Source organism: Myiozetetes cayanensis, unplaced genomic scaffold (assembly GCF_022539395.1).
Source record: "Myiozetetes cayanensis isolate MyiCay16 unplaced genomic scaffold, myiCay2020 scf10, whole genome shotgun sequence".
In the NCBI taxonomy this organism is placed as follows: Eukaryota; Metazoa; Chordata; class Aves; order Passeriformes; family Tyrannidae; genus Myiozetetes; species Myiozetetes cayanensis.
Genome location: NW_026086605.1, coordinates 7,582,789 through 7,606,397, shown reverse-complemented (window position 1 = coordinate 7,606,397; position 23,609 = coordinate 7,582,789). Strand labels below are relative to the sequence as shown.

General features: G+C 35.2%; 1 protein-coding gene across 4 annotated transcripts in view; it reads left to right on the top strand.

Moving 5' to 3' along the window:
- Nucleotides 1-23,609, top strand: part of ATRNL1 (attractin like 1) — a 462,818-nt gene that overhangs the window by 176,571 nt on the left and 262,638 nt on the right. For all 4 annotated transcript variants that reach the window (XM_050337075.1, XM_050337064.1, XM_050337088.1 and 1 more), the window contains exons 22-24: nucleotides 8,713-8,807; nucleotides 9,445-9,523; nucleotides 10,730-10,887. In XM_050337075.1, the coding sequence (XP_050193032.1) occupies nucleotides 8,713-8,807; nucleotides 9,445-9,523; nucleotides 10,730-10,887 (332 nt within the window). The remainder of the gene's footprint in view (nucleotides 1-8,712; nucleotides 8,808-9,444; nucleotides 9,524-10,729; nucleotides 10,888-23,609) is intronic.

Genomic DNA, 23,609 nt, shown 5'->3' with positions numbered 1-23,609 from the left:
CAACCCTGATGATGTTTGAAAAGTGCTTGTATTACATCTTCTTTTCAAAGTTGTATTGCAATAGTGTTTCTACTGTACAGAGATTTAGCATGTTGTATTTTTTACAGTAAAAGTACCAGTTGCAATTTGTGGCTTTAAAGCAGAGTATACTGCTCAGTGAGGTGTATGACATTATTTCTGTCCAGTATGAAGTGCAATTCTCCTCAAAGGGTTCTGGATTTATTTGCTATAAGAGATTTTAGTTCTCAGAACTAATGTGGTTTGAGAAACAGCAAAAAAAATATCAGCAAAGTTGAAACATCTCAACTTCAAGTTGCATTGTGTAGTTTGTACAGGTCACATGGAGTCAAGCAACGTGAGGTGTGTTCTGACATTTGGGCTGCAGATTTAAGGTTTCTTAAGCAAAGTTCAGCTAAATAATAAGAAAAAGGGAGGAAGAGTTGAAAATGTTGAGATATTACAGGAGCACCTTATCTGTGTATATTTATAGTCAATTTACAAAATGAATGTTCTGTCTCATTTTAAGTCCTGATTAACCAGAAATTGCTTATTTAATTGTGGAGATCTATGTTCAGTTATTTGAGAACCAGGATAAAAGCTCTGCTAATAATTCACATGGAAGCTATTGTGTGGCTTACTTCTGGCTCACCTGAATTTACAGCAAAACTTGAACATGTACGTGGTATTTATACTTTTACCATGCCCATATTATGAATTTTTAAAACAAATTTATTTACAAAAGAGAATGAAGTACATTTTTTAGGGATTATACAATAAACTGAGCATTATAAGAGCAAGATTTAAAAAAACATGAAGGTCTGACTGCTTTCATTTACTATATGACAAGAAACATCTCTTTTTGGCAATAATACATGAACTCAAACAATAATTTAACATTGTTGTTTCTTAGATGTGCCACTTCTGTTGTCAGAACAAGGAGATCAGAGATCTCTTCAGTGTGTACAGACTATATAACTAAAGAAAAAAAATTAGAATCAGGTTAGTGAATATTGATGCTAGTATATTGAAAAATGATGTTGCACGTTAGAGTTGTAATATTAATGAGCGTTATAAAGGTGGTGATGCATTTAGATCACTCTGGAGAAATTTGAATTTCTTCCATAATAATTTTAATGAGATTTGCTTTTCTTGGTTTTGTTTTGTTTGCATTTTTCTCCCACTTTTCTACCACTTCAAGAATATTAGAAGAGTTAAGGTATTACAAAGACTGTCCCTTGTGACAGAAGTACCGGTACTGAGCATTCCTCGCTGACAAGTAATAACACTTATACCTCTGATGAATAATAGTGGCTGTGCCATGAGATTTGAAATGCTCCATCCTGGAGACACCTCGACTTTTTTCTAAATTTGATGTTTAAGTACCTGCCAGTTGGTGCTTTCACTTTTCTTCGTTGTTGCTTCTTACACTGGTATTTTGCTCATAATATTCCAGTCTCTGGTTTCCAGACTTGGTTTATAGACCGTGGTCTTGAGCAGAGCTTGAAAAGGGCCTTTAGCTGTTCACAGAAACCCCATCAGTTTTTCTGGTGTTTGCAGTTGAGTTTGATGAAATATCTAGGTGGAAAAAAAAAAAAAAAGAGAGGTCTGGCTGTGGTCTGTGGTTTAAAAACTTTAGGAACATCATCTTGAGACCGTATGCTTAAAACACCTCAGGTAATTATATATGCACCTCAGTTTTTAGATCTCAGCAACTGGTCTGCCCTTGATTATCATAACATTTTCATACCTACGTATTTACTTCTGTGACAGTTATGGTGAGATGCATCTTGCCTAACTAGCTTTTCAACACTTATATATCCAGACCTAATTAACCTTCTATATTCATTAAAGAGGATTAAGAGCTACTGTTCTGAACACAGTGCATACCTGGTTTAGATGTCACTCATCTTCTGAAAATTTTAGTCAATATAGAGAAGAATTAGACAATTAGAAAAATTTAGCTGAATAAAATTCTAATATAGGTTGTATTTTTCTGTATCTGACCCTCCCTTGGGATCAAAACTGACAACTTATTAGACTTTTCTAAATAGCAGCTGAAAATTTCCTAAGATAAAGATTTCTGTTTAAAACAAAATTTAGTTACCCAATTTACTGATTATGGCACTATTCCCTTTGTCTTTTTGTGGGCTTTTTAGCTTTGTACATTTTTCTAAAGTGCAGTAAAAAACACAATGAATTGTTGTTGCTGTATTTTTTTTTAGACTTTTGAACTTAAGTGAAATTCATTCTCATATGCTCTTTCTTTAAATGGGAAAAAGGCGTATAAATAGTAAGTACTGGGGTATTTTGAAGCTCATTGAGCTCTGATTACATTTAGAAAAATGCAAGTTTTTAGTAAAGACTTCACAGTAAATGACTTTTTGTTTTATCACAATGAACAAGTAATGTCAGACACCAACATATTGAATACGACAATGGAAATGAGGCAGTGGATACAGAAGACAGAGGAATGAATCAGGCAACTGCTCTGAAAGTTCAAAATAATTATGCTGACTCAAAATAAGTCTGGGTGGCAACCCCCTGACTTTGGTGTAATACCAGCAGAATTTCTCTTGGTCACAAATGAATATGACTTAGAGCATTTGGATACTGGAGCTTGGTTTCAAAAGCAGCATTTGTGCTGATAGAGAGGAATAGGAATAGTTCTGTTCTCAACAGACTCTTGCTGAATATGGAGAACAATCACTACAAAGAGTAGGAGAGAGACAAACTGCCTCTGCAATGAAGAGGTGAGAGTATGAGTTTTAGAATCAGCATGAATAGACAGATCCTTAAATAGAAAACTGTGGGAAGATTGACTGTGATGAGTCTGAAGTTGCAATCATGAGGGAGGTGCTTACAACTTTAGGTGATTTCAAGAAGTAAAAATAGAACAGCACTGGATTTTGAGGTTTCTATTCACAAAATAGACCTTATTATTAGTTATCAGGAAAAAAAAAAGTGAAAAAATCCCACTTTAGCTACTGATTGGGTAAAGATCATGTGATCCTCACCTAACATTTATAAAGTGTGATTATTAGATTGTAGCTGGAATTGAGACTATATTGTGGGTGGGTCTGGTTTCATGCTCTGTTTGTATGTCTGGCTGACATATATTGCAGTACTTGTGACTTAGAATTTTTGCTAAACTTTAAATTTGGAACTAGAACAAATAGATATAGTTCTCAGAAATTCTATGCATGTATAAGAGTCTTCTCCCATTTTGTTTAGTTTTACAAATGGGTTTTAAGAAACTAGGTGACAGGAGCCATGGGAGAGTGGCCAGTGACCAAAGTTAGAAGAACTGTGAATGTGCCCAGTTATGCATGTTCTTGCTCCCTTCCTGGGAACCCAGGATCATTCTTCCCTCTTGCTGAGAGCTGTTGTGAACTGGGATGCTCTCTTGCGATGATCTGGTCAAAGGCAAAAGCGAGCTCAGAAGTAAAATGGTTTTATAGAATTTACTCCAGCTTGATTCTTAAATTACTTAATAAACCCCCTTTATTGAGATGTGCTATTTAGACAGTGAGTGCAGCAAAGTGGAAGAATTAAGGTTGCTGTCACAATAATTTTTTATTTGCTTCTTTGCTAGAGCATGACTGTACAGCTTTTGATAGCATGGATACTAGTTCCCAAGGAACTTTTCATCTACGATGCACTGAATGAATTTTTAGGAAATGAATCAGTGATAATGTAATGGAAAGATGAATGTATGTTCCTTTCCTGTTTTGTTGGAAAAGTGGAAAGAATTGTAATGAATGATGGAGGGAACTATAAAATAACTATGTTCATATGTAGTGTTATATATTTCAAAATAGTAAGAAAAGTCAAACTCCAAGTATTTCAAATTGGCTACTGGTGTTTAATGGATGGTTTTGTCCTTGGTCTCTTTGTTTCATTTTCTGTCCTGGAAAATGGGACTAATAATGCCTTCTCATCTACAGTAATGTAACAAATTCATTAACTTTTCTGAAGAACTTAGGAAATGATAGTGATGAATACTATAGAAAGCCACATTAGAAATTAATTCCATCTTTGGAAAAGGGCTTGTGTAGCATGTAGTAAATGAGGCATGGACCCAACACTGGGTACTGAACACAGAACAAAGTGTTGAATAGCTGCCCATTAAGTGAGCACTCACCCAAAAATAATTCACAGGCACCCTTGATTTTAGTGGTTCAGTTTGCAGTCTTAATACTCCTCTGTAACGTACCTTTACATATATAACTTTATTACTAATTTATAGTAAGCATATTCAATTTAATTTATTTTTTAAATAATTATCAATGTAATTATATATTCTCACAGAGTTCCAGTGGCATTCAGAAATACTGAAGTTCTTCCAGCCTTTGTTCTTTTGGGAATATTCTGGCATTTTTGGGAATGGGTCTAATCCTTGTTGGATACAAGTGTAAAACTTCCATATTAAACCATCTTAATCATATAAAAAGTCAGGGACCTTCATTAAAGAAACAGAATGGTTTCTTGAAAATTAACAGCAATACTAGGGTTAAAGGATTGCTTTGAAATTTATTTTTCTCATTTAATTAATCGTCTTTCTTCGCCTAATTATTATCGTGTTCTCACATGTACTCATTACTGGCATTTTGAATTGATTTTAATGACTCTTTTTGACTGTGAAACCAGTCAAGGGTTTTGAAGAAATCAAAATAGAGATGTGAAAAAACTCAATAACCATAAGTCCTCGTTATATTTGACCACTGATGATGTCAGGATTGTATTGTGATCTTATCTTTGTGTACTTTATTCAGTGATTTCTAGGACAAAAATGAAACAAAGTGCCTGGAAACAGAAATTAAACTGTAAGACCCCTCCTCTCCCTGCTGTAATTTGACTTCCAAGGGTCTCTTTGTGTGCCAGTTGAATCTCTCTTCCCTGCTGCTTCTCCCTTGCCTCCACTAAGGTGATGGGGCACACACCCTGCCAGGCCAAAGTAGGAGGAGTTGGGTTTAATATTAACAAAGAGAAGGCAGCCTACAACAAATACATTTTCCTGGTGAGAACTGCAAAGAGAAGGCTCTGCTGCAGGGACACAGTGACTGATGTTTGGCAGTGGGAAGGAAAGCTGTTCTGCCTGCTGCAGTCTGTGGAAGGTGAAGCCTTCTGGAGGAGAGGGAGGTGATGTTTCCCTGGGAGCTGCTGAACACACGTGGGGGAAGAGTCTCCTGAGGTACAGAATGAGACAGATGGGCAGAGTGAGGAAGGATAGTGAGACAGACAGCAGCAGGATGCAATGCATACAGGAGAGTCTTCTTTACAGAGCCTTTTCATTTCTACTCTCACTTTGCATTTCCTCTCAAATTACCTCTACTAATTTATATTCTAATAAAATCTAACTTTGGAGACTTCCAGAAATTTGGGATCTTAAAGTTAAGAATAGGTTCAAACACATATTTCCTAAAGGTTTGACCAACCAGAACGTATCCTGTGTATGAAAGTGAACATTTTCTCCAAGCTATGAAAGTTCTGCAGCGTTACTTTTGCAGTCCTCAGAAAGATGGGAAGGAATGCTTGCTCAGTGTCAGTTCTTTCATTTGCACCTGAATTAATTTGCACTGTTGGATGACATTACTGCATGGAGGCAGTGCTGTCTGCTTCATTCAAGTCATACACACTTTAGGTATCTTCCCTGAATTAAAATTGTCTATGGAGAGGTAAATATTTCTGCTTTGCAGCATCCACTCTGTGGCCAAGGCAGAGATTTATGCAGTTGTCCTATGGCAGGTCTCTGTGGAATTTAAGGCCATAATTTGTGTTTGTTAGTGCTTCTGAATACTATATTGAAGATCTCTTTCCAGTTTTTAGGGCTGCCTTGGTGTAAGTTGGGATATCACGGGTAGAAAAGGCTCTATACATAACTAACCCTTACTGTTTCAAGAGTACTGTAGGTAAAAATGCAGTTAAAAGGAAGTGGAAGTATTTTACTTATTTGTTTCAGATAGATAGTAAATTTATGAGGGACAGTGTAGTTTAACCATCTTTTATCAATGTAAGGACTTTTCCTGCATTCCTTGAAAAAGAAGTTCATATTTTCTTGGCTTTTATCAAGTAAATGATAAATTTAAAATTTAAAATAACAAGAACAAACAATAACAAAACCCAGAAAAAAAAAAGATTCCCAATGTTCTAAAAGTAAATGACTGAGGTTTTTTTAAACTTGTATGCAAAACTGTTCATTCATATTACTGGGAGACAAGAGTCCTGTGTTTGTTCCCAATTTTGCATCTCTGAGAGGACACAACCTGGGCTTAGAAGAAGATTGTAGAATATTTAAATGGTAACTTTCCATACCTTGTGAGAAAATGGTTGATTCCTTGTCCAGTAGGGTTGTCTATGCTTCTTCTTGCATCTTGTAGCCCTTGCTGTAGCCAGAATTTCTGAAGGAGTGCATTCTATGGTGCTGGTCCACCATACCTTAACCATAAATCTGCAAAGATTCAGGCTAAAGCACTCATCTGTATTTTGTGAGACTCCAAGTTGGTGACATCAGGAGATTTAGTATATCTGAACATTATCTCCAGCCTTTTGACCTTGCTACTTGTGATTATTGAAGGATTATTAATCCATTTAATAGGGGTCAGTTTCTACTTACCATCTTTTCCTGTCCTGTTACCTTCAAATATGTTCTGGTGCAATAGTAATCTCACTGTCAAACATGTGGATATGGCACAACACAGTCAATGAGACTTATTAATTAGATTTTCATAGCTAGATTTGCACAACTTTTCACCTTTGAGGGTCATGGTAATTCCTTTCATGTAACTCATTTGTGGGTCCCTTCCAACTCAGGATATTTTACGATTCTACGAACCTTTATTTTCTACTTTTCCTTCCACACAAAACAAAAACAAAACAAAAAACCCCAAATCAAACCCATTTTCTTTAACTATTAAGACAATAGAATGGACTGTGTTTGTGCTTCATTGACCAAAAGGTTTTTTTCTCTTTCTATATCAGCCTTCCCATGAGATACAAGAGTGTGTTTTTTTCAGATGATGTGTTGCTGCAGGAAAGGTGATTGTCAGCAGCAGTAGGCAAACTATTGACTCCAACAAAAGCCTGACACAGCTTTTTTCTGCTTTGGCTTAATCTCTCACTCTCTTTGTATTTACTGATTTTGTTTTTATGATCACATAGTTTTTCTTTGTAACACACTGCTTGTGTGGTGGTGGTGACTAGCAGAGTGCCATCAAGACAGAGATCAAAACAGAACTTTAAAATTCTTCACTAGGATGTAGTATCAAAAATGAATTGCCACACTTTAACCATATTTTAACATGCATAAAATAATAATCTGAATCACATACACTTATAATTCACCACCTTATTTCTGTGACAGAGGGGAAAAATAGTCTTTTGATCCCTGCAGAACTGTAATGGTCAAAGATTTATAAGATTTATTCTGTTAGAGATGGAGATATCTGCCCACCTAACAGAGCATTCAAGATCCATCCACCACTCCCACCTCTGGTTCACAAGTGTTGAACAAGAACCATTTACCTGTTAGCACAATTTGCATCTCTGGGGGCTCTGCTGATTCCCAACTATCTGACTGCACTGAACACTTCTTACTGGAATTCTGCATGGTTCTCTCTATGAATTGCAGCATTTCTTGTGACTGGTTTTTTTCTTACATTATGAAGATGCTGAGTCTGCTTCTACCCCTTCCCTCTGCAGGGAAGTCCCTTTTCAGTCATTCCTTGAGCTATGACCCCAGTAAGGGTTAATCCCGTTCCTCCATCTTCAGGAACACAACAGGATAACTCAAAACTCACATCTTCTGAGTTGTCCCAATGTTTTCTGCTCCTTTCAGGAAGGAGGGTGGTTTGGACCATCTGAAGATGACTCTCTTTTCTTCACTTCTGCAGCTCTGGGGTGTTGTTAGTGAACAGTGCTAGAAACAGAATGCGTGGAGCTGCCTGGCAGGCTTTGTTCCATTCACAGGTTGAAAGAAAAATGTGTAGGACAAATGCCAGTTGGGAGTGAAATATAATCTTTCTGAGGAATACTAAACAACCACTTGTTTCTCTTGGATGAAACGTTTATATCACTTGCCACTTACAAAACCCCTTAAAATTCTGGCAATTTAGAAAGGAAACACTTGATGATCACATAATTTCTCTTAAAAGTTCCATTGTGCCATTTAGGTATTAACAATCTTATTTCCTATAGTATTATGCCTTCATACTATATAATCTTAGTGTAGATGCAACTTTTTCCCCCAAATTTTTAAACCTAGTAATTCTAAAGTTGTGTTACAGTGATGGAGCTGTGTAAACTATTTATATAACACAGTAAAGCATATGATTAAAATAAAGAAATAAATATTTAAATCCATTTTGAACAGATATTGGAATAATTATTTCACAGTGAAATTAAGGAAATAATAAGACTTTAACAACACTTGATACTGTATTTTGGAATAATCAGAAAGTTATGTGTAATTTATTAATTTAGTTATTTTTTCTAGATTTTTTTTTTTGGTTACTGCTCTCCTTAATTTTCTTTTTTAATTGCTTCAAGACATCATAGTGCAAATACTTAAACAGTGAAATGTGTGTGAGTAATTCTGACTTGTAGATTATTCCATGAATTTTAAAATGAATGTGAATGGTAAATTTTACATGCTTGCATAGTATATAATAATATTTATACACTTTATTTTATTATTTTTAATTTTTTTCCCCACAGACAGCCTTTTGATTGACTACCAGTTTACCTTCAGCTTATTACAAGAGGATGATCGCCATCACACTGCCATCAACTTTATAGCCAATCCAGAACAGGTAACAAAATGTTAATAACTTTAGTCAAGTTTTGAAGAGCCATGATTAAGATTTCCATTATATTTGACATTGATTACAGGTTTCCCAAGCGTCTATAAAGTTTTAAATGTAGTTCAGATCTTTTTGAGAACTGAAAAACTATTCATACAAGTGTTGAGAAAACTTTCTAAATGGTAAATGTACTTCAGCTCTATCAATACTCTGAAAAATTACTAGTTGGTTTATTTTATTGTTGCTCCCATGAATAAGTTTTAGTATCTTCCTGAGATGAAATAAAGGGCTATACCTTTCAGCTAAGAAATATGAGAAAAGTAATTTTTGGCTTGTGATTAAAATGTAGGCGTTTGCCATCTGTTTTTTTTTTCTTTCATTTCATAAAGAAAATGATTTTGCTATTCTTAGCAAAATCTAAAAAGCTAAGTGGTGTAGTTATATGTTTACTGAAGCAAAAGAGAGAATTGCCTTTGGCAATTACCATTTCTATTTATGTTTAAAATGGAAACCGTCGGATAATTAAAAGGTATATTCAGTTATGTGCAATAAAGTTACATGTGCATTGAGTTACCTGCAATACATTCGGATAGGTTTTGTTAACTTTTTTCTTTTTCTTTTTCCTTTTTTTTTTCTTTTAATTTAGTCAAATAAAAATTTGGACATATCAATTAACGCATCAAACAACTTCAACCTCAATATTACATGGTCTATTGGTTCTACAGGTGAGAGTGAGTTTGGGTATGATGACTTTTTCCCATATGATTTCATGATCCTCTAAGTTGTTTTAACCTGATTGTCTCTGTTGCTAATTTTGATAATAAAACTTTACCAAATGTGTTCTTTTGCCATTATCATTATGCCATTATTAATTATATTTTTTAAACCTCAGATGATACTTTGCAATCTGAATAAAGCTTCATTAATATGTTGACTTTCTCTCCTATTCAATTAAAATTACTTTGGTGGGAAAAGCTTGTAGCCTATTTAAATTTTTAGAATGACTGTGTTATGAAATGCTGTGATTTTAATTAAGATAAATTGCTTCCTTAACTACTGCAGAGACTGAGATTTTATTTCTTTGTTTCAGTGTTCAAGCTAAAAATTTAATTATTAACCTTAACATTGATATCCAACAATAAAGTTCTTCTGTGTTTGCTGATAAAAGGAGCTGCTTATCTATTTTTTCTCCAACTTTGAACCGCATTACTCTTCTTTGTTTTAAGAAGAGGGAAGAGAAGCTTTATTTAGACAGTTTTTCTGTATTGGTTCTATTGACTTTCTGAAAACACATCCAAGGAGAAGCATGATGCTTAAAATGTAATCATACCAAAAAAACTCTTGTTAGAGAAGGTTTGGAGTTTGTCTTAATCTCATGAAATTCTTCATAAATGAAATTCTGAAATATTTTAGCATACCCTAGTTAGTAAACTCTATTTATTCCTTTATTATAATTTAGCAGAGTCACCCATGTATTTGCAAAACATGATAAATGTTTATTAGTCTTTATGTTATTAATGCTTTCATGAACAATTAAAAACTCTACAGCAACTATGTAAGATGTAGATAAATTCACTTTCAGGTTTTAATGAGCTATGAGTTTTTACTGTAAGGAAAAGTAAATTATAGAGGAAAGCTTGTTATCTATTCAACTTTCTTCTAAAATTCACATAATTTCTGCCACTTTTATGATTCATATATAATCTTTTGAAACAAAAGTAACAATTTCTGTGAATTCACTGCATGTATATGAAATATACCTAATGTGCCATGTAAACTGTAATGAGGGGTTATTAAAGTTTTAGAGTGAAGACACCAAAAGTAATTAAGAACTGAAATTTCTTGTGCAAATTTATTTTGGCACCTCTAATGATGATTTGTCATAAATATATATATATCTACATCTGGGGTTTTTAAATATTTTTTTTTAGCTGGAACAATATCTGGAGAAGAGATTCCTGTTGTTTCTAAGGCTAATATTAAGGAATACAGAGACAGCTTTTCCTGTGAAAAATTTAACTTTCGAAGCAACCCCAACATCACCTTCTATGTCTATGTCAGCAACTTCTCCTGGCCAATCAAAATACAGGTTAGTGGCTGTTTTGTGCTTATAGAGATGTTGTTATTTTAGCTTTACGTTGAATTTCATGCTTTCCCTCATACAGAGATTATACAAATAGTATTATTTGCATGCTTTATTTCTGTGTATCAGAATTATATTATGATGGCAGTTATTAATAGGATTTTAAAGCCAGGCTGGATGGGGCTTTGAGCAACATGGTCTAGTGGAAGGTGCTGGGCCCATGGCAGTGGGGGTGGAAACTAGAAGGTCTTTAAGGTCTGTTCCAACCCAAACCATTAAATAATTCTATGCTTTTGTTTTTAGTAGTGAATCCGATTTCAGGCTGTTGCTTTTAAAGTCTGAAGTTAAAATTACTGAACATATATGTTTATTTGTAATATAACTTCAGCATAGGGTACACAAATATGTATGTACCTAGATATTTGAATGTAATCTTTTGTTAATGATTGGCTTTCTTAGCCTCTGATTTTTTTAAATGTGGAACGACTGTATCAGATTGCAATATTGCAAACTTCATTTAAGACTAAGTATATTTGATTAGAATTTATGTTCTTCTTTGACTTCACTGGAATCAATTTCATTCAGTGTTTTGTGGAGTACTGAGATACTGTGCAGTGGCAGACTCAAAAAATCAATGCAATCATGATTCCTCCCTGACCTTCAAAGTTGCAGCAGTATTTATATTTGCCATTATTAGAACTGCATTACTCTCCCCTCCATCAATGAAGCAGCTTGTTACGTGGATGAGGAGCTTTTGACTATAACTCCCTTGCAGAATTAATTCCTTAAAATTAAATTGTTAAAATGATAACAAAATTTCATAATTCCTAGTGATCTGCTCAGGAAACCGAAACAAGCCAAAATATTTGCCAGTTAACCAGAAGTACAAATATTCTACAGATTTCCATTTTGATGGAGAAAAAGCACCCCATGTTTTTCTAAAATATGGAACCTGATTGATGTGTATATATATATATTTATATATTTTAATATATATATGATAAAGTCGTTGGATTAAAACAGTCACCTTGTGAACAAATTGTCAGAAAATTCTTATTGCCCTGTTAAGCAAAGCTAGAGTTTTCTTAATCATACATGAATGTTCACTGTAAATATGTGTTACACGATGTTGAGGGACAAATTTGTGCAGCTTTTTAACATTTCTGCATGTACTAGTTTATACAAAAAAACCTGAAGGCTAACTCTTTTACTCTTCATATTCGGGGTATTTTTCACACTCTGTCCCACTTTCTGAGGATAGAACAAGTTCAGTGGTCAAATTGCCTTCTTAAACAAACCCATGAAGCAATTGAAACTGTAAATGCATTACCCACTCCTTTCACCTTTACTACATGAAGGTGCCTGTGTCATCACTGTAAGACAAACATTGTTAAGGTGGTGTATTCCTAAGATGTGCAACTCTTTGACAGACTTTGGCAGATTGCAGCTCCTGGTGCTGCTTCACCTTTATGGTAAAATGTTTTAAGGCATGATGAAGGGAATCCCTGAGCGTTGGTTACAACCTTTCTTTTTTTTTTTTTTTTTTTTTATTTCCCTCCCTCTCTTCCCTGTTCTGCCATGGTTGCACAGATTTTTTGTGTTTCTTTTTGAAGCACATTGAAATTCATCAGTTTAGACAGTTCTGCCTCAGAGGTGGTGGTGCGTGACCGCTGCATTCCTTTCCTGTCCTGCTAACTTTTCATAAAAAGGTTCTTCCATCTAGAAATGAAGTCACTCAAATTTATTCAGCAGAAAAGGAATGCTAAGGTTTGACTGGGGAAAATGGATTAGGATGTTAATATTGTCCTCTGTTTTTGCCTTCCTAAATGGACAAGATTATTATTTAGCTCTCAACCTTTCTTATGCTGTGATTTGTTCTTTTCCAAGGAAATATCTGAAGTTCACATTACCCATGTATATTTCTTATGTTTGGTGCTCTTGCAGCAGATAACATCTTCAAGTGATAAATGGAGCAGGGAGCTTTTCAGAGAAAACAAGTTTCATTTTATATGCTAATTTTATGATTCTGCACATAACAGAAATTTTAAAAATATATGAATCTTCCTATGACTTGGGGTTAGGAGAGGGAAGCCATCACAGTCCAGAGGCTGAAGTTTCCAAGACCAGTACTAAATGGGCTCATGGTTATTATTTTTATGTTCTTCTACATCTATGTCTTTTAGCATACCAGATTTCACCTTCAAAATATTCAAGTGGTTGATGTTAGTCTATTACTTTCTTAGTGTCCATTTAAAGGATGATAATTCTTACAAAAATGATCTTACTGTTATAACTACTATAACTACTGTTATAACTACTGTTATACTGATAGAAGGATTCTTTGAGAATCAAGATACTGCTGATGGATGTGAGTTCTAGATTGTAATGGAGAACTATTTTAGATGATCTCTGAATTAATTTTCAATTTTTTTAGAAAGCAGGTGATTAGAGATTTGACTGTGTGTTCTATTGCCAGGGGTTTGGATGCCATAGAAGCTGGCCTGTATGTAAGAGGCCTCAGACACTTAACTATTTGCACAGTGCTCCTTTTCACTAAAATGATCTCAATGCATTGGTCATGTCATACTGGGTATAAATATAGTAGTATTTTATATCAACTCAGTACTGAAGGCTGTATTTAATCCTGTTAGAGCAAAGGAAATTACTGCAGTTTCCTTGAGAAGTATTCTGTTCACTGGAATAAGACAGCACTGTGAAATTTGGCACATGCCTTTTACTCAAAACTTTTGTAGAGAACTAAGTCCTCCATCGTATCTAACATTTTTCAAATACAGGCTGAGTACTGGTCTTCCATATTTCCATTATTCATCACAAGTTGTCAAGAATACATTATATAGAAAATGAGTTCCTAAGGAAGCAGAAGTAGTGACCTTACTTCCTTTGTAACTGGTATTTGAAATTGTCTTATTGATATGCATTTCACCACTCTCCTTTTGTGCCTCCTGTTATGCTGGCACTGGAACTAAGATTACTTGGGTCTTCCATTGGGAAGGTTTGAGTTTTGGAGTTACTGCTCTTACCATTTCATTTTCTAAAGGAGAAGGAACAACCCTCCTCATTATACAAGACATTTAGTTTCATTTTCTGTCAAAGTCACCTATATTATCTCTATTTTAGCATTCATTTCACTTCAAAATTTTCATGACTGTGAGGAAAAACTATAAATCCCGGCAGGTGATTGTTTATTTGGATCAATTTCTCACAGTTGCTTCCTCAAGTAGTGTTATTATGCATGTTACCTATTCAGCAAGCTTGGATTTTTTTCCAAAATGCTTATATCTGGTGATTCCAACACAAAATATCTTTTCTTGAAATACGATTTCTTGGCTTTGCAAACAATGTATGGGGTGATTGTGTCAATAAAAATAGTTCCTTAAGATGTGCTGGTCTGTGATACCTCTACCAGCAACTACCTAGTGACCCATTTTATTGTTGTCACTGGTGATCCTAATCACCTCAGAACACAAGTTCTTCAGCACTGGATAGCAGTGAATTACTTGCCAAACATAGAAAGCATGTAGGAAATTCTCAGTTTCAGATGTACTCTCTTTATAAAAATATACTCTAGGTTTCCATTAGTCCACACCCTTGTGTCTGTGATGGCTGTGGGCACACAGCTGGGTGCTCAGGCAGGGAGAGAGCTCTGCAGCCCTGCAGGGAAAACACTGCATTTAAATTTCCTGATGCTAAAAGCATTTTGTTTAACTATAAAAGATCTTTTTCCTTCAAGAAAAGAGAAGCAGAAATGTAACATAACTGCATAAGGAGTCATTAGAAAGGTAGTGATGTAGGACATCTTCAGCTTAGAGCTGTTTCCACAAATAGAGCTGGGTGGTAGCATTTTTTTTCTCAGAAATATATAGTAAATATATATTGGCACACAAATGTTGGATATTTTCTGTTGAATTACTGGAACTGTTTATACCACACTTTTTCTCCATTTCCTATAATTCAGAGTTGACTGGAAAGTAAGACCCTTAAGCTTAACTGACCAGGCTTTCACAAGCACCAGTAGTTTATGCATCTTTCCAGAGGAAGTCTGAATAAAGTATCTCTGTTAACAGAGGATTCAAGTGTCCAAGTAAGACAACATGATTTATCATCCAGACTTACCATCTCTACTGCCCTTGACAGTCCCAACCCTTTAAGTGTATCATGTCTTATATATCAGTTAAAGAAGACTCCATGAGAAAATGCTGTTGCCTTCCATAGGCCAGATTTCTGAACAGAATATGTGACAAAGCCACATAACTTGTTTCTGCTCATTTTTATTTTATTTTGAGAGTAGATGTAATTCAGATTCCACTGGTAATGGAATTTGAAGGCTGTAACATTTATTGAAAAGCAGTAACTCAGACTGTAGCCAGCACCTCAATAATGGTCAGTGGTCCCTGAAGTAGTAAATAGTCATAAAGCTTGGGCTTGTGACAGCTATGCAAATATTAATAACAGCAGTCACAACATGTTCTTCGGTCTCAGGAAACTAATTTTATGGCAAGGGGTTTTTGTCATCAAAGTTGGTAACAGATGTATTTTATTTTTTTCTCATTTGCTCTCCCATTTTGAGAAGTAGAGACTAAATGTGGAAGAAGCAAATACCCTTAAAAAGCTGTCCTGGCTGTTTGGCTGATCACTGCCCCTAAGGACAGCAATGGCATTCCTGCTTCTGGATCAGCTGCTTTCGTGCACCTCTATCTCTTTATAACTGTCAGACTTGGAAAGCTGATCTCAACTTGTGCCTGAGCAGCAAAAATTTTCTACCAGTTTTAAAGCTGCATCTGGAGATAATAATAACAACTTTTCTACTAGTTATCTCTTTTCCTCCCTAGAGTGTAAATGGAAGATTCACAAGTGTCTGAATTTTAATTGGGAGGGTCAGTTTAGATTATAAGGTTCAACCTCAGCAACAAAGCACTGCCTGGCAAAATTAGGTTTGTGTTTAATGAAAAAAAAAAATCTTGTTATACGTTTTTGAACATAGCATAGTTAATCTAACACGTTTTCACGGCATAGAACAATTACTGTTATACTGAAGATAGACACGATGTTACTGTACATGGAGAATGCCCAAATGTGTTGGAAAAAGAAATATAATATTCTTAAACAAGCCTGGTGCAAGCTTTAGTAGCATATTTTTGAGTCCTATCTATTTTGCACAGTTGTTTCTGAGGAAAACTGTCTTTGGCACTCTGTATTAGTTTGTATACCAGAACAGAATAATGAATTATGGTGAAGATTTACATTGTATTTGTATGTAGCACAACAAATAATCAAAACTACTTCATATATAAATTTTCAAGGGTTTTGTTTTTTTTTTTAAGCTGAAACTGGTGTTCTTTCAGTTTACTTGCTCCTGTTTCAGAATTGATTTTCTTTCCACCCTTAATAGCCTGCCTGTAGCAACTGAAGGGGGAGTATAATGTAAATCAAGAAGCATATCTACCCTTGTAATAGAATATACTGTGTAGCATAATTTATTTCGGCTTCTTTTGTTTTGTTTTGGAGTTCATTTGAGTTTTTAACGTTCATGAATGACTTATAGGTTGTAAAAGCTCCAAGAAGTAAAACATGTCAGTCACTGCCATTAGAAGTTACAATGGTAGCACAGCCTCATTGCTAAATTAACAAATGAAGATCAGAGCTTTTTTTTTGGATTTTAAGACCTTTCTGAATTTTGCTAATGTCATAATTCTGGACTCTTTTCTTGGAAAATATGTATTTCTCCACGTGTTGTGTTTGTACAGAACCTCTTCCCACCAGTGATTGCATACCTAAATGTAATCCCTATGATTTATGGTGAACAATTCAATTTCTAAGTGCCTTAATGGCTTTCATAGAGTCTGCTGAGTAACTGCATATAGCAATGTGTGAAGACACTATAATTCTTGAAACACTAAACAGGTACTGGTGATGAAGTGGATACATTAACTTCCAAAACGACTTTGATGTTTTCTTTACAGTAAATATAAAATCCCTCTTTAAAAAAGGTTTGGAAGCAGTATACCAAGAACAAAAACTTGGGAAATCCATGGAACTACCATTTAGTGGCAATTCAGTGAGGAGCATGAAATTCTTTAGGAACAGAAAAAATACCAGGAATAGAGGGCAAATTCTCTTCAACAGGGTGGATTCATTTATAGATGACTGAGGTATAGCCTAAAATGGACAAATATATGTAGGTTCAGTTTTTAGTAAGAGTGATGATATTGATCATAATGAAAAGTCAGGATTGATAATAGTAATAATAATTAACAGAGAAACATCGAAACATTCAGATTGGAAAAGGCCTCTAGGATTATCGAGTCCAACCCATAACACTACCAAGTCCAACACTGAACCACAGCCCTAAGTGCCACATCTACACATCTTTTGAAGACCTCCAGGAACGGTGACCCCGCCACTTCCCTGGGCAGCCTTAACAACCCTTTCTGAGAAGATATTTTTCCTAATATCAGGTCTAAGCATCCCCTGATGCAACTTGAGACCATTTTCTCTCATCCTCCTCCTCGCTATGAAAATTATCCTTAACAAAGTTAGACCCTGAAGGAAGAGAAATTGCAAGGCAGAAGCAGGAGGGCAGGAACAAAAGACTAGAGAAATGCAAATGCCATTTCATATCTGAATGTAGGAAGGAGGTAATTCAGATAACAACAGATTCAGTAATCCACAGTGCTTTGGAAGAGATTTTGGAAGGAAAGCTATGTTAGTGTTTAGTGTTTTTCAGGTTTTCTGCATTGAATATTGGCATTAAATTACACAGTGAATTAGCTGATGGCAGTAAAATGGAAGAATGTAGATCTATAGAAACAAATTTCAAAAACAGACCACACGGCTGCTGATAATACATTTGAGCTTCAATATTTTGTCATAGTGGCTTATCTAATCACCTTTCTGGTCATGGCACTTTGTTTAACAGAAAAAGAGTGATCTGGAGATTCAGATTTATAGCATGCCTAGGATTATTTTTATTTGCAATTAAAATATATTAAATAGAATTTTTGCTCTACAGTCATTTCTGGAAAAAAACAGCTGTTCTAAGGGAAAAAAATTAAAAATTATTTTTAAATTGAAATCAGTAGGACAGCAGCATTGAAAGTAAAGTGTCATTTGTTTTATTGCTAGTTTCTAAAACTGAATTCCATTCTGCTCTTCAACACGTTAAATACCATTGTTAAAAATTCTTGTCATAGTTAGATTATTACAGGTATATCTGTTACATGTATAATTATTGCATTTTATAAAGTAGTTGAAAATTACTACCCAAATGTGGACTGTTACAGTAATTATGGTTGCCTTTTTCTTTCTGGGATAATCAGATAAAACACCAGAAACCTACTTGTCTTGTCTTGGAAAATGGGCTATCTATAATATCTATAATTTATTTCCTTCTAATTGCAAGGTCAGCTGTATGGACAATAAATCACAAGACTGCATAATATTCCCAAAAAGCTTGGTGTACCCAAATCCAGTATAGCATTTTCCAAAATGCTTCTCATGAGTCCCAAGGTATTGCTGAAATGAGGAGGTGTTTTCTGATGATTAGATTATACCTCTTTTACTTTAAAAAATAATGGTAGAACAGTTAACATTTGTCTTAAAATATACCAGAACAAGGTTACCAGCCATATTGTGCCAACTTCTACACCACTCCAATAAATGCAAATGTTAATTTCATTATTCTCCCTGGTATTTTTCTTTTTCCAATCACCTTAGAAAAGGTACATTTCTTTCTCCAATCACCTTAGAAAAGGTCTAATATGAGCCACCAGAATCTCTGTAAATATTTAACATAGTTGATATAGTTCTCAGAAAGCAGAAGCCCTGTTAATAGTTCAGCTGATGATTTAAGGGAACCAAAATACCTAATTAAGAGATAATTAGTCCTCAGTGATGCATAGTTTTAATTGGTGTATAATTTGAATGTCTGAGATAAGAACTCCTATAACTGATGTGCCAGTTGTGTGGGGCTTTCTTTTCCAGGCAGACCAAGGCACCATCTACTGGTAGCTGTGTAACACAATAGAGATGTATAGATATGGTATTTGCTAATAAAAATTATCACTATGATGTTTAGCAAGTAGATATTGAGATTTTTCTTGTAATTTCCATTTTGCTTATATACTTAATCAAGTAAAATGTAGTTAAGACATTTAGAATGAAATAAAAAGGTAGTTTATTCAGGACTTATGATTAGCCATAGGAAAATAAATCAATTATTCCTCTTGGGATTTGGGGGGGAACTTGTGATAGGGTATAGAAACTACTTTTTAATAACAAGAAAAAACACTTTCAAATATTAAGATTCTCCCTGAAGGAAACATCTATGCCTTGTTGAACTGCAGAAGCCTTTAAAGGTCATACTCAGTGGCTTCAGAATTATTTGAAAGTAAATGTTTGGCTCATAGGGAATCAGAATGGAAATAGGAAGCTGGTGGTGGTAGAGAATAGATATTTTCAACCTATTTATCATGACTGTCAGTTCTAGAAACCTTAGTTGCCCTCTCTGATCAGGAATTTATAGATAAATGTGGACAACGTGCAGGGTTTCTGTTTCTTGTATTTTTGTTTAAATTTGGATTTCTGCCAAATCCATGTTGTTCAACATTTCTTAGTAAACAAAAACGTCAGTGGCCCAAAATCAGGTTAAAAATTTCACTGCAGGGTGTTTGTGAGGTAGAGGTCTCAAGAACCCCACGTCTGCTGAACAGGGATGACAGTCTTGGTGACCTTACCAACACGATTGTGCTCCTGAGACGGACAGGAGTTTCAGGGTTAGGAAAAGTACCTTTTGGGTTTCCTGAGCTCCTCTGGGTACAGGTGGTTTTGCTGCTCTGAACTGTCACTCAGAGCTACAGGGGACCTGGATTAACTGGATCCCTGGTCTGAAAACACAAACCAGAGCTCATGTATGTCATGGGATTGCCTTTCCACCGCAGCATGTGGTCACTCGTGTCGTGAACAGAAGGCTCTAAATCTGAGCACTGAGCCAACAAGGAATGCCATGCTGAGCTGTCTCTGAGGCAACAGAACTGGAAAAAGTGGTTTCTAGCACAAGGTAACCATGACAGCACTGACTGGTAATAGAGCTCTGGGGTTTTCTTTAGAGCTTCAGAGCTTAATTTCTCCAGCCGTGGCAAACTGGCTAAAAGCTGTAGGGGTTCTTACAGCTGAGTTTGCAGGGGTCACTAAATCCCAGCTTTCCAAAAGCACTGAATCTTCCAAAGTTGAAACGATTTTATCTGCAGGAACGTTCTCAGGAGTGAGCTGAGATGCCATCAGTATCCTTAGAGCAAGGAGTTCTACCTTAGTTTAAGCAGACATTCATGCTTAAGATGGTTTTGTTTTAGTGAACCGAGTATTTTTAATGGCACTCTAATTTGTAGGAACTACTGCACTCACAGATGCAAGGAGTTAAACTTTGTATCTGCTACTAGAAGGCAATCTTTGAGAATGAAAAATAGCTGTCATATGTTGGTCTTTAGGATCTCTTTAAGGTATTTTTGATGGGAAGAGATATTTCATGTAGACCTCTTTTTTGAAAAGCTTTTAAAAAAAGTTAATCTTTTACCCATTCGATCAGTGGATTCATTTCTGTAATGAAATAACAAAATGAAAGTATTATATTACTCAGTGAGACTCCAGGATTTAAAAATCCAAAGCCATTCTGTGGTTCTTCATGGATTAATTAATGTATGTATGGTTTGAGCTGAGCTAACCAGTGTGAAGACACGGGGAAGTCAAAGTCCACAAATGCCTTTCCTGAGAAACACCGAAGGAACAGCACAGAGTGGAGTAGAACCACAAGCTCTCTGTTTACCACAAAGACAAACTCAGACCTGCAAACTCGACTGTTAGTTGGGCAGATAGAGGGGAGCTGCTGTGCTCTTTGCTGGATGTGTGAGTGCTCACTTCTTTAAGACTGTGGAAAACAAGGTTAGATCATGATTCTGGTTGTATTTATTAGGAAATACCACTTGTTGTTTTTTATTTTGCAATGCTTTAAGGGCCTTTAAATTGTGATAATGATGTCATTTTAAAAATCTCTTGAATTCTTTATTATCAAAAAGCTAATTGAATGTATTTTGAAGAAACCAGAAGAAAACCCATAAACTCCTTAGTCTATATTAGACAAACATATTCTGTGCCTTCAGGGAGACACTACAAACAATTATCAGACATACATAGCCAGATAAGCATATTAAGGAAGAGGGTAGAAAGCTTGCAGGTCATCTGCTTTTTTTAAAATCTGACTTTAAGTACATTAGTTACTTGTCATTACTTTTTCATGTAAGCACTTGATTTCATTGCTACCTAGGTGTTATATCTCATAGATGATAAATCCAGAAGGGGCTGCTTTGGTCATATAATCTGACATGAGACATAAACTAAAGCATAGGCTTTCACAAATTAACTGCTGTTTGAACTAGACCATATATTAAAAAAAAAAAAAAAAAATCCACTCTTGGCTTAAATATTTCTAAAAATGGGACGTGCACCTGACTGCTACTAAATGGTTCTGTCAGTTGTTGCCACTGTTTACAAAACTGATTCATGGTAACTGTAGCTTTCTATGGGCTAGTCTTTACATATGATTTTATTCTAGAAAGAAGATCTTCCTCCTATAAAGAATGTGATGTTGTTGTAAATATCATGTTCTCTATCACCTTTTTTTAGCTTTTCTTCAAACTTATTGTCATTCTTCCAGCTTGGGAATTGTGGAAGCCAGAACTGGCTATGCTTTTCTGAGTGTGATGGCATCTGTTTTAGATACAGAGTTAATGATGTACTTGAGGGGGCAGAAGAAGGGTGCTTTTCAGCAGCATGGGCTTGCTGTGCTGCCTGAGGAACCGGAGCAACCTCAGCTCCGTCTTTTCTGCTCTTTATTCTTGTGACTCCAATCCGTACTTTTGGCAGTGTTTGATACTTCCTCTATACATCCAGGAGTAAAATAGCTCTCTCATCACGGCATTGGGAATTTAATGATTATCTACCATAACCTCAGATGTTTTTCAGTGTCACTAAGTCCAGAATAGCATCCTTGAGAAAGATCTTTGTTCTTTGATTCCACATGTATGTATCAAATGCAGTTTTTACTTCTCTTACCTTCCCTATATCCTCCCATACACTTGGTGAGTGACTATTATTTTCACTTTCTTACCTCAGCATGACAAATAAAAAATATCAATAGTGACATTATTTTCTTTTCAGTTATTGACAAAAGCTTTAAACAACATTTAAAAACTATGATCCAATGGTGTTGCTGTGCCTTGCATTAGAAACAGATCTGTACAAATGCAAATCTCTTATTTGCAATTACATTTTACATTAGTTAAAAGTTTATAATGTGCCATGTTGAATTTTTATTCTAGTTTTTCGAAGTGAGCATTTTGCCAGAAGAACTAATACAATTTCTTTGCTTGTAGAAACAGGAAAATATCCAGAAACAATATAAATTGTGTTACTGATATTGCTATATATGTTGTTGGGAATGGGTTAGGACATCTAGATGTGGATTGGAGCATAATGATCTGTGAAAATGTGTAAGAACTGCTGGTTATAGAATACTGGTTTTGAACACACATATTCTTAAAGCTTAAAAAATGAATTTTTAGACCAACATGGTCTACAGATTTTTCTATTCTAGTCTGACATTATTGTTTATCTTACTTGAATTTTATTCTTTATTCCAATCTCTCATTATTAGCCCTTGATTAATATACCTCACACAAAACAGAGGGAAGATGAATCTTGTGCCTTTCTTTCCTTCCTCTTTTCTTTTTGTTTCATGATGTCCTCATTTCACCATCTTGTCTTTTCCTTTTATTATTATTCCTTACAGTGACAAGAAAAATACACAAGACTGACATTGTTACAGATTGCAGTCTTGTTAAAATTGCCGTATTAACTACCAGGCCAGGTAGTGAAAAACCATTCAAGCTGTCAGATATTCTCAAATGAGTGAAATAAAAGCTGTTTGTATGTGTACAGAATCATCATTATTCCTTTGTCTCCTAATGCCATCTTTGTGCGGGCTTTGAATTGTTTTCATTTAAGGTAATTTTAGTTTTGCTTTATTCTCGGTGGTAGTGTCTGAGAAATTCTCTGCTGTGTGCATATAAGAGATCTACAAAATCACTAATTTTCACTGATAATGAAGTTTTTGTATTAGTTATCTCTGATGGAAGTGTCAGAAGTTCTGGGTCTGGGAAACAAAGAATTGTTTGTGTGAGACAAACCTTTGAAGGTCTCTGGTCCAATTCCCTGCTCAGATCAGGGCCAACTTCAAAGCAAACTCTGATTGATCAGATCCTTGTCTAGTCAGTTCTTCTTTCCTTGCATCTGTTGCATTTATGTCCATTGTATCTAATCCTCTTTCTGTGCACCTCTGAGAAAACTCCATTTTCTCCACAACCTGCTGATTAGGTAGTAGGAGACAGCAATGAGATCCCTTTTTTGCCATCTCTTGAAGACACTCAAAGGTAATGACTTACTACTGTGTGGTAAAATGTGAGCTCAGTGAGTTTACAGAGAACATTAAGATCAATATGAAGAATTCAATGCAATTTACTGCGTTCTCCTTGAAAGTCCCTCCAACCCCAAGGATTTTAAAACAATGAAACCAGTTAAAATTTGAGGTCGTTATTTTAAATAGTAAGTTGAATAATATAAATACAAGACAGTTTCTGTTTGATGTTTATCCAGTTAGG